The sequence below is a fragment of the Oenanthe melanoleuca genome, chromosome 2 (assembly GCF_029582105.1).
Source record: "Oenanthe melanoleuca isolate GR-GAL-2019-014 chromosome 2, OMel1.0, whole genome shotgun sequence".
Classification (NCBI taxonomy): domain Eukaryota; kingdom Metazoa; phylum Chordata; class Aves; order Passeriformes; family Muscicapidae; genus Oenanthe; species Oenanthe melanoleuca.
This window is the reverse complement of record NC_079335.1, coordinates 26,973,539-26,985,992: the sequence shown is the minus strand read 5'-3', so window position 1 is coordinate 26,985,992 and position 12,454 is coordinate 26,973,539. Positions and strand designations below refer to the sequence as shown.

The following is a 12,454-nucleotide window of genomic DNA, read 5'->3' as shown; positions in this document are numbered from 1 at the left end:
TTAATGTCTCTTGAAATCCTCATAAACCAAAAATATTAGGCACTACTGTGCACTTTGCATTCAAATAAGTATTAGGCAGGAAAATACAAATAAAAAATTATTTTAAGTAGGACCATCTTTTATTGCCATTTCCACCTGGATCACATTCCCATAGCAAGACTTTCACAGAGAACAGTTTTAAGCAGATAACTCTACATCCTGCATTGGTGTCTTAATTCATTATACTGTCACCATTTAAATATTCATTTTGCATTGTATGTCTCATTCCACTCCTGCTTCCTGTGGTTTACTCTGGGCTTTCCCAGTATCTCTGTCTCATGTTATATGCTTCAAACATTTTCTTCCAGCACTCTCTCCTTCCCATTTCTTTTCTGTTTTTTTTTTTTTATGTCACTCCACCTGGTTTTTCAGTTGAATAAAACCTCTTCCTCCAAGTATCTGAAAAATCTCAGACTGATTAGACAGAACACTCCTCATCTCAATACATCATTGCCTACAATTATTTTGCCTGGAATGGACACCTTTGGGTTTTGATACCTATCTAAACTCTAATTTGGAAATAGTGAGAAAGTTTATTTGTGCTTTCTGCATAATTACTTTAAGGCAATTTTTGTAAGTTCCTACTTTCATTTATTTTATTCTAAATTTATTTTATCTTAAAATGTAGACATATTAAATGGTCTGAGGGTAGAAGTTTTAGTTCTTCCTTTATGCATTAAACTGTGTGTTTAAATCTGCACCCTTGCCTTGAGCATTAATACTAATTGGACCACCACCTCACACTAGAGAATTCCTACACCTCACATTAAGCAGAATTATTCAGTAGGAATTTTAGTCTACAGGTTTTTCACACCATCCTGTAACTTAAAAGCATCTCTTCTGTAGCATTCAGGATGATAAAGTACAGTACTTACAGTGAATCATGATAAGACTCAGTTGAACTTGCTTCTCATGGAGCAGACACCATCCCAAGAAGCAGAAAACACCTAGGGATCTCCAATGAGAGCCATACCCCTGAGAATTTGCTATGAATATCCACTCATATGCAGGGATAAATGAAGGTGGAACTTTTTTTCTCTGCTTTATTTGGGACTGGATCCCAAGAAGGTGTTGAGAGTCTCTCAAGGCACATTGGTATGGGCTGAGGGAACTCTGTGACAGCACCAGGGAGGATTTACTGCCTTTGGATTGGCTTTGTCAGCCAAGAGGGAATAGGAAAGGGAGCATGGTGGGTACACAGTTTCACTAGGGGGTAGCAATGTGGATGCATTCTGGTAAAGTCTTCAGGGCAGTGAGTTCTGCAAAAGCACCACCTCCCCACCATCCTACCTATTCCACATCTGCTTGGAGATCCTGGCCCACCCCACACTCTGCAGAATGCCCAGAGCCCCCAGCTTCAGGACCTTGCAGAGGAAGGCTGTGCTGCAAAAGCAGTCTAGCAGGAGAAAAGCACACTGCCTAAATTAAAGTGGATAGATCCACTTCTTTACTTCATGGCTCCACTCAAATAACCATGGTGACTCTATTCCCAAAGTGATTCCTTCAGACTCACACCTGACTGTCCTTTCAACTGCAGTGTGTCCTCTCTAGCACTCTTCAAATATTGAATCCTGTCTCCACTACTACACCCAAGAGCATTTTTCACAATTCTGCCTGGATTCTGAGAAAGAAAAGATGTGAAGGTCTAGGGGAAAAATCAGTATCTGATGGGGCTATCTTACTCTTCCTGCTGACTTTTATTGGACAAACAAGTGAAACAGAGCATTTTAATACAAAGAGGATAGTAGTTTGTTTTCACTGATGACTAAAGCAATCATTCTCACATGTACTCACATAAATACTAACACTTCAAAGCAATTAAGCTGTTCACAGAACAGAGAAACGATTCTGTAATGATTTTGGCAATTAAAGTGTGATTGGCAGAGTTCAAAACATAATGATTGGGTTTCATCATTTGAAGAAAGGTTTAAAGAAGGTGCAACTGGTTCTTTTAATTATCCTTTATTAATATTTATCAAACAATCCCTCTATTTGTTAAATGCAATGAATATTTTATCACTAGTTTGTTATAAAACTGTGCCACTAGTGCCATCATTTTGCTTTTCATGTTTAATGAGGGTTACAACTGACAACAGTAAAAATGTGATACACATTCACATTGCACTGCTCACACTACTGAACTGAGAATTTACATTTCATATGGGGGCATTAAACTAAACCACCTATATGAATTAGAGACAAAGTGCAAGGTGTACCTAAAATGAACACAGGTGTGAAGTCAATGTGATAGCTAAGACAAATTCAACGTTCCTTGGTAAGCTCTGCTTGTTCCTTATGATTTTCCACTGATGATGAAGAAGGCTGTGTAAAAGCCAACAAAAGTGCATGTCCCCATGGTACCTTACAAATATAAATTACATTGTTCTGCACTCAGTGTAAATGCCTACTTAAGAGAAAAGGAGGATATTGTCTTGAGTCAGACATAGCAAACAAACAGAATGGCAATTTGCATTTCTACTTTCTGTACTGCATTATGATTTTTCTCATTTTACATAAATATCTAGATCAATAATAGCTAAGTTTTGGCTATTTTGTTGCTTTTGTTTTGCTGCTTTTTTTTTTTTTTTTTTTTTTTTAAATGCCTGCTCGGCAGAAAGATTCCATTTTTCTTCTCTTTGCCTGTCCAGAAAGTGCATAATCAAAAGAAATTATTAGAGATGAAACAGAGTATGCTGTCCTCAAGGACATAAGAGCAGCACCTATAGACCTGGATTCAGAATTCTCAGTTGTACAGATAACAGTGTGAGGAGTGAGCATCAGATGTAATGAAAGCAGTTGTGGCACAATTGCAGTTTGAGGTAGCACTCATATGAAGGCCAGTGCTGGGAGTGAAAGGACAGTCTACCTGCTGCTATTTAATGGGGCTTGCTGCTGTTTCACGGAAAGTGATGTATGGCAGCCACATAACCTTCTGCCAAAGCTTAGTCAGACACCAGCAGAAACCTAAAAAGGTGTCAAGCTTCAAGTCTCCAACTCAAGAGGAGCCTGCAAGAGACAGACATGCAATTTTCCCAAGCAGTGGTCAGCAGTGGCTTCAGATACCTCCATTACAGTTATTAAACTGAGAATTCCTGTTCTGAGAATGGGTTTGTCTGGCAAGGAAAGAGAGACAGGAGAGTAAGAGGAATGATACTTGAGGCTTTGGGTTTCAAGTTCACATGTATATGTGAACCATCATATATCCATTCTCTTTTTAGCTTCATTTTCTGAGAGTTTCTAAGATTAATGCTATCATAAAAGCTATTCAGAGCAAAGGATTTTTTAAAAACAGATACATTTTGTCAGAAGAAAGTCTTTCATATACTTTGGATGCTCTTATTGCTTATAACTAATTGTGGGGTAAACCATATGGTGAAGTCTGTAACAACTATATTCTGTGGGACTTCTCTTTTAATATATTCTTAATAACTACAAGGTAAGATGTTGATCATGTACATCTTTTGTGTCATTTAGTCATAGCACATTCCTAATACTCCCTCCCAAAAACATATGCTGAATTTACACTCTCATATAGTAAGGTTTATTCCTGTACATTTAGGTCTGGAAGATAAAGCATGGTAAAGTCCAGAATGTTCTTCCCCATAAACCCTGTGAGAAGGAAACTAGATATTTATTGGAATGAAGGAACATATCTCTGTTCTTTCCCCTTTTTCAGAACTGTAAGGAAAAAAAAAATAATTCAGAGCAGGAAAGAAGCTGAGCTCTGTTTGGATCTTGCTAGGAGAGAACAAACCCATCTCCTGCAGACAAATAAAGCCCATCTCAACGAGTTTAGAAAAGTCAGTAGCTCTCCTACCACAGAAGGGTCACAGTTAGAGATTCCAGGTCCTTAGGCAGGCCTGGGAAACAGGGCTGGCAAATCCCACTCTAGAAGGATGGTACCTGCAGGTCTCTACCATATATCAGATTTTTCTTCCCATGAAAGGCTTTTAGGAGCAATACAGAGGGCAAGTTATTCATACTCTGTCATGCCTCATGACTACAGAGCACAGAGCACAGAGGATCTGGTCCCCTGGCAGATGATCTGATGGCCAGACTCTCCCAAAATAAAGTGCCATTTACATGCAGAGCATTCTGAAAGATCTACAGATGAAAATATATAAATTAGCTAGTCTTTGAGGGGAGGTAAGTTATAAAATAAGTAAGCTTCTAAAAAACAAGATGGAAAACTCTGCATTATTACTGACTTTTATCAGATTTACTCCATCATTTGTAATTGTTGTGTAGGGTCCACAAAGTAGAACTGCACTTTCAATTAAGGAGGTTTTTTAATATTTAATGTTGGCTTTCCAATGTTATATACAATATAATAGTGTATAATTAAAACTAATTTAATGTAGTAGAAATTGAATTTGGCAAAAATGCCAGCAGGATTATACTAGAACTATAATAACAGTAGCAGTAGAATTTTTAGAAGACTGAAATGCAGTGTTAGCCTAAGAACAGCGTTTCCAAAACCTCATGCTCAAAAAGCCATCCAGATAGTGAAAAAAGCAGCAGAAATAATTTCAGGTGGAAAATGAACCAATAAATATTCCATAAACTCTCTCCATCCTTTTTTTCAGAGATTATGATGGCAATTAGGACAGTATATAGAGTTTCTTTGATATTGTCTAGGGATGCCAAGTCTATATGCTCAGTTGAGTTATTCAATTCCTAAAATGCATTATGTTCAAATCACACTTTCTAAAGTGGTTTTCTGTTAGAACTACATCAAATGAAAGCCTTATTGCTGGCTTAAATGTAATTCAGTTCATCCTTGTTGTGTCAGGAGATGTTTTTATATATAAGGGGAAAGAAATGAAAAAAAAATTTTAAAAACCCACTAGTCATCATGAGGGTTTTTTAATATCATCAGAGCTGCCATAAAGGCAGATGATAAACTGCACACTATTCAAAAGAAAGAAATAGAATGAAATTAGCATTGAATTACTCTAGATTAATCATAGCCCTGGATTCCTGTCATTCCAGGGAAAATAAAAGCTTGGCTCTTTCAGATTTTAATGCTCCCTCTCAGACTTTACCATTATTTGTAATGAGAGGGAAGTAAGAAATGCATGTACTGAAGGAAGAACACAGGAATATTTTTGACTGGTAAGGTTGCTAAATTTTTGTTGGTGTTTCTAACCAACAGCAAAGCAACACTGGTGACTTGGGTCCAGATAGTTAGCAACATTAATGTTTCACAGTAACCTAATGAAGCTCTTTAGTGCTGGTCACAGGTAAATGCTTGAAAGGTTTATGGCAAGGGAAAAAAGCTTCAATAAATAACTTGAAAATCTGACTCTTACTGCTTTCATAATTATTGCTTTTTATAATGGCATAATGGAACAGCAAAGCATAGTTGAAAAAAAGACTAGAAAAGAGGAAGTCTCTTTGGAGCTAATAGGGTGTACAGTGGGATTTTTTTTTTTTTTTTTTTTTTACTTCTTCTAAGATGAATAGCTAGTTAAAAACCATTAAGCCTCTCTCAGAGTTAAGGAGAGAATTTAAAGGTCTTTTTTATTATAGCTAATCTCTCTAGGAATCAGACCTAAAACAGGAGAGATGAAGATTTTTCTCTGTGCAAGTAGAGAATAATAGTTTCAGTTTGATTTAACTGAAAGAAGAAAAGTTCTGGGATCTCTCACATGAGCTTTTCTCCCAAATCCTTGTTACTTGTGGACACCACAGCCAGAGACCTGGTGCTTTCTTTGCAATGAGAGGGAAATCTGATGCTTGACTTTTTCAAAAGTCAGGAGCCCAGTCCTGCATCAATTTGGATCTTTCTGGAAAACCAGGTTTTCAGTAAATGGAAATTTTAACATAAACTTTTTTTTTTTCTTTTTTTTTTTTTTTTTAATTGAAGGAGGTGGAAATTGGCTGAAAAGAACATCTGGAAATTTTTCAGCCTTTGATCAGAAGTGCACTAGGTTTTGCAGCTGTTTCCTTTTCCAGTTATAGACTCCACCTCCCCCCCCAAAAAATAGAGTGCAGAAAAGATTGGCTGAAAGTATTTTTCTTGTCAAAATTTTTTAAAAAAACCTTGAGTTGAAAATTTCACTTTAAAAAAAGAAACCATCTATGTCTGTTAACGTTTTCTACTGTCAGTTTTCCAGGCAGATGCAATTAGGAAAGTGTTGTCAGTTTCTTTGTGGGTAGGTGGAGCTGGTTTTTCTTATGCTCCCCTGCAGCATCACTCAATGCCTACTTGAAGCTGGTAACATTAATGGGTCACATAGCAGGACTCAGACATTTAGATGCAACCTGCCTCCAGCCTCTGCTGGAAGAATGAACCTCAAAAGTGTTGGTTAACACTGGGTTTTTTTGCATTTTCATGGTGTGGCTGATACAGCAACAAAAGGAATGGAAGGATATACAGTTTTATCCTATGGCAGGTACACAAAAACAATAGCAAAATAGACAACAGCAAAAGGGAAGCAACTGAGGGAAAACCCATCAACCTGGTAACTATAGGCATTGCTGAAAGCACAGAGCCAATGGAAATGCACCAAGGTATATAAATAGTGTGATGGGACTGGAGCAAAGAATTCTACATGCAATTTGTTTAGATTGAATGCTATTATGCAAATAAAGCATTTCATTGCAAAGCTGCCAACGACAAGCCACGATACATTATTCTATTTCCCGCTGCTAAAATAGAAATTATTCAGCAGTTGTTTGCATAGAGTTATCAAGGAGAGGTGTACTTCAGCTTCAACAGCTCTTGCTTGATTTGCTGTTGTTATTTTGGGCCATAGTGTCTGCTCAAAACTGTTGCACTGATGCACTGTTGCAGGAATACTATTCTTCTTTTAACTTTCAATGGTTTAAGGTGGGAAAGCATTACTAACATTGATATTTGGTTGATTTGTGAAAAAGTCAAGTCATAGTCCTCTTGGCTGTTTTCCCCAGCTCTCTTGGTTTCTTTTTGAGGTTCTCCTGGAGGAAATTCTATGCCTTCATTCTAAAGCCAACATTTCATTTCTCAGTTTCTACAGATCAAGTGATGAGATGTCATGTGTGAACCCCCTGAAGGCTGAGAAGAGAAACTCTGACTTCCCCACAGAAAATTGTGAACTGCAGTTTCTTACTGGCTGACAACACCTTTGATTCAATTTGTATGAAACTCAATTTACTTATTAAAATGGACATTATTGTTCAAATATTAGAAAATCCATTTCTTATATGTTCTAAGCTGTACAATTGTCAGATTTTTATGGTTTAGATTGTAAATGTGGTTTTCTCTGGCTAATTATTGGTATTATTTTTTTAATTTTGATGTCTTAAGGGCCAATGTACTGTATCATAATAATATGAAGGACGTATTTAACAGGTGTGGAAAACACTGTATACAAATGTATATTTCTAAAAGCTATTTTTATGATTAGCACACTTTACTGTTTTACCATATTTAGAGTCATTGCACTGCTTTGTTTCCTGCTTAATTCAAACAAGAACATTTTGATCAGTGCCACAATTAAATACATTGTGTGGTATTTCCCATTATTTTATTTAATTTATTTGTCATTGGAAATAATTACATTTGGTAATAGAATAGTTTCTAAGAAGTGAAAATGTCAAAATAAGAGAGCAATCCTTCATAAACTGTAAATTGCATCCTCCTATAAATCCCTTTTTTCAGATAAGCCCTCTCTCTGATGCCATTCTTCAGACAGTTGTTACAGCTGCTCTTGCAGATCTCTAAAGGCAGTTTGTTGCTACCATATGGAAAGTCAGTCAGCCTCCTGTCTAGCCAGGAAAATTTCTTATAGCCTGCCAATATATGACAGTCTGACTTAGCCTACTTATTACTTTTTGGGTTATTTTCTGGCAGTAATCTTTCCACCCACAAACTCCTAAGGCCCTCCTAAAATCCTGAAGTTGGAATAATTAATTATTACAGATGTTGTAGGAGGAATCTCAGTGTAGAATTTCTTAATAAATCCTATTTCCTTTCAAACAGAATGGATGCATTATTTCTCTAGTTATTGAGACATTAAAGGTATCAAAGCATATGGGCACAAGATCTTCTCCCCCTATAAAAGTACCAATTTGTTCACCATCCCAAAGGCAGACCTCTCTAGCATTGCAGATGACATGAAACAAGGAATATGTATTTATTCATCCACGTCTTTATGTTAATGGTACTCGTACAGAAAGAGACATGTCTTTAAAGTGATTGCAGGGTAAATAAATTATTTATTAGCTACAGCCTCCCAGGAGGGGGAGGCATTAATCTAGGAAGTATCTTACCCAGTGAAATGGAGCACAGGCCCAGCTGTGTGCCAGTCTGCAGCACTGAGCCCTGACCACTGAGCTCCGTGTCCGGGGTATTGCAACTTCAGATCATCCAGGGCTACAAAGATGACCTCTTGCCTTGCCCTTTCAAACATTCTCTGTAGGCTGAAAACAAGAGAAAACAAAAGGTACCAGAGAGACTTTTTAAAAGGTCTAACTTTAAATTTCTGCAGGTTCACCTCAAGCAGCATGGGTGTAAGTGGGTGGGAGCTCAAGGTCTCTGGTCAGGTTTCTGGCATGGGGACCACCATCAAAGAAGGATGATATTCTTCAAAAAATTTGGAATAAAAGCATACATTTGAATTTAAATATCTATTACTGAGTGAGAATTGTTTTCACTAGGCAGCTATGTGACATTGCACTCTCAGTTAGGTTTGTGTATGTTATATCTAGCTTGTCTATTGTGTGTGGAGTTACATGGTTTACAAAAGTGCTGAGTAGTACCTAGCTCCTTAAATAAGGAAAGACTAGTGTAAGTAGTTACACCTCAGCATAAAGAATTGCAGCTTCAGAATTTGTCAAGGCTGACTCTCTGAGAAAAGTGCAGCAAAAAAAGTATTACTCCTGTGTTAGTGAAATGTTATGCCAAATCAGAGGGTGAAATACTTCTCCACTTTCTATCTCTTAATATAGGTTATGAACATTTCTAACTGTAAAAATGCAAAAAGAATTGCCATTTGGGGATTTCTGTCTTTGGCTGATAGTTAAAAAAAAAAAAGAACTCTAAATCCCAGCAACTCAGTGGGCATTTGTCCCATTTAAATCACATAAACTGTTGGCTGGCTTAAGAGATGCAGAATATCATCCAAGGAGCTCCATTCTTATATTGGTGTTAATAAACTAGATATGAGGAACATCTAGGTATATTGTCTCTTCACCACCTCCATTCCAAATGAGCTAACATTAACAGAAAGCACTCTGACATTTTTACACATCCTTTACAATCATTACCCTTGGTTTATAAACTCACAAAAGCAATTTGCACATTCACAATGTTGACACTGTTTCACACCACAGTTTAAATCCTGAGTGTATTTTGAACACAAAAGTCACCTCTGTGCCATGAGGCACTACTTCATTAGCAGAAGTCTGTTACAGATGTCTATTACTAGTAAGGTTTCTCAATGGCATGTTTGCTTAAAATCACTCCAGAGGATGCTGGTAGCTTTGACAGAGCTTAATAATTCTCTGCTGTCCATGTATGCAGTATGCTCGGTGTTGTTTGCCATCACCTGCTACTTGTTTGACATAAGTTTTGTCAGTTGTGGGATTTTTCAACACTGTTCATCCCTTGCAATGCAGAAGAAAAGGAAACATAAATGATCTTGTCAATCAGTCTGGACAGTCAACAGTCATAAAATCCTTTACAGACAGTTCTGAATCAAACCAATTCATTTTCTACACAGATCTATATGCTCTGTGTATTTCAGATATTTGTTTTAAACATGGGCAGCTGCATGAATGGAAAATATTTACTAAAAAGCTTTAAAGTTTGGATCAAGAAAAAATATTTTTACTTTTGTAAACTCTTGTATTACATATTGTTGCAGTTCCTCTTAGTTTTCTCTGTAGATCCATTTTTTGTTCTGAAAAATCACTGTACTTAAACTATGTAGATAACTGTAATCTTGTTGTAAGTCAGATTTTTAATTGGTGCCATGGCAATTTAGAATTGAAACATTCAGAGTTTGACCATTAGAACAGATTGATGGTTCATTACAGTTTTCTTTAAAATGTTGTAACATAATTTTTACATGTCTGTAAATAAATATTTTCTCTGATTTATGCACTAATTCAGTTTTACAATTTCTTCTCTTAAAATGTGACTCTAAGACACGTTCCAGGAAAAAAATTATTTCTCTCATGGAAAAATGGCATTTAAAGCTCTGTAACACAGCCATCCTCCACAAACCTCCAAAGCAGACCAAACAAAAGCAGTCAATCATAATATTAAGTACTAAGCTATAGTAAAATGGATAAAAATGTTAAACTTGCTATCATTTTAATAGTTTGAGAAATTTAAGCATCGGTACTGTATGAAAAAATGACTGACAAGAAATGTGACCAAATTCCTGAAAAGAGGGAATTTAGCAGAGTGAAAAAGAGGAAGGCATAGTGGGGATATTTCACTGAATTTAAGAAATGCATTTTCTTAATCTTGGAAGCTTCTGTTTCATGTATCACAAAAGCAGAATTAACATAATTTATGAAAACCGTGCCAAAAATAGTTATAATTTTCTGCTCAGTATCCAAATTCATTTTTCATTCATAATTCCCTATTCCATTCACAAAGTGTTGCTGTACAGGCAAGCTAAAGAAAATTGGTCCACAAAGTCTATGAGAATGATTTTAAATTATATTGGTATTGTTGGGAAGCAAGATGATTTTGAAATATAAGGTAAAACCAGCACAACTTGACAAGTTAGCACTGTAGCTTTGAGAATTTCTCAGCAATGAAATGGCCACAAGAATGAAAGAGAAATAGAAAATTAAGGCCCTTCTGTACAGCAGTTACAGACCTGTCCTTATAATCTATGCCCTTACAAGAATCACCTCTGGAAAACTGGTAAGAAAATCCTCTAAGAGACTGCTTAGAAAAAACACAGAGTGGTACAGGTAGTACATAGTTATTGGGTTTTGGATGGTGTAATAATAACCCATTTGGGACAAAAAATGCTTGAATTTTTGTGGCTGCTATAATAAGTACTTTTTTCTGATTAACCCCTCAAAAAAAGATTGCTGTTCCATGTTTGTGCAAACATAATTAATCTGCAAGTATCACACTTTCTTTTAACAGAAAACTAGTCTGCAGAGCATCCATCCCACATAAATCCCACTAACCAAGCAAAAATATTTCTAAAGGTTACATTTAAATCCTTCTGAAACTGTCCTGGCTACATGACTTAGCAGCCTAAGGTAATGAACAAAAAACTTTGCATAACCACTCTGCTGGTGTATTACTATATGTAAATATATCTGTGGTGTGTAGCTCCACATATGTGGGGGGAAAAAAGCCCTTCCATTGCTTTGTGCTTTAAATAATTAGAACTAGAGACAGCTAAAGTTGTGTAAAATAAGAATCAAAGTCATCTCTGTTGAGAGTCATTAAATGAGTACCTTCAGTGTCTACTCCAACTGGATTCTTAAGTAGAAACTCTGGTCAGTGTTCATTCTATGAGTGGTTGTACCAGCATTTAGCAAATTATTTTAAAAAAGAAGTAATTATACTGCTGTTGATAATATTGCTGCTGCAGCAGGACCACAGTGGAACATGACGGAGGAACAGAGGATACACAGCATGGCAGGGCTGCAGCTTGAATCTGGTGCTATCTGAATGAGGATTGGAAGGATTTTACCTCAGAATGACTGAAGAAATTATTAAAAGGGGATGTTTTGCACTAGTACTCATTTTGCATTTGAAGAAGCCTCCCCCATACACTTATTTATTTTCATGTGTGTGCCAGCATGCCATGATTTTGATGATTCTTTCAAGGGGTAAGCCTCAAAATTTGCATGTGATTTTCGTCAAATTTAGTGAAAATTCAACACTTAGTAATAAGCAGTCAATCACATTAAAAATTTACTCCTTCTTCAGAACTTTGGCCTTGGTGTTTAATCCACAAGCCAAGGGAGGGATTTCATAAATATCTGTTTACTTGAGTGGTCACATTAATTGTATATCTATGCTTCCATTGATAGAAAAACTATAGATCATAGAACCATAGAATGGTTTTGGTTGGGAGAGACCTTAATGATCACCCAGTTCCAAGCCCCTGCCCTGGGCAGACTTTTCATCCAAGCTGTCCTTGAACACTTTCAGGGATGAGACATCCACAACTTCTGTCCCAGTGACTCACCACCCTCACATTAAAGAACTACCAAATATCTAGATTGTTTTTTCCTCACCAGAGAGTGTTTTACATTCTGGTCTCCATCAGCAATCTACATTAAAAAGAGGGCACATTTTTATGCAATATGTGATATCAAGTAAATTAACATCAAAACATTTCTTAGTTCTATACAAGACAACTTTCAGTGATGCATGTCAGGAGTTTTACCATGTTTGTGATGACATGTTGCATTACTTGTAATCAAAGTACCAGTGTATGCAATT

The 12,454-nt window shown here is 36.6% G+C and overlaps 1 protein-coding gene across 4 annotated transcripts in view; it reads left to right on the top strand.

Annotated features, from left to right (window-relative positions):
• RALYL (RALY RNA binding protein like) overlaps positions 1–10,131 on the top strand; it is a 364,670-nt gene extending 354,539 nt beyond the window's left edge. For all 4 annotated transcript variants that reach the window (XM_056485415.1, XM_056485416.1, XM_056485414.1 and 1 more), the window contains one exon: positions 7,032–10,131. In XM_056485415.1, the coding sequence (XP_056341390.1) occupies positions 7,032–7,049 (18 nt within the window). In that variant the 3' untranslated portion in view covers positions 7,050–10,131. The remainder of the gene's footprint in view (positions 1–7,031) is intronic.
• Positions 10,132–12,454: the final 2,323 nt, after the last annotated feature.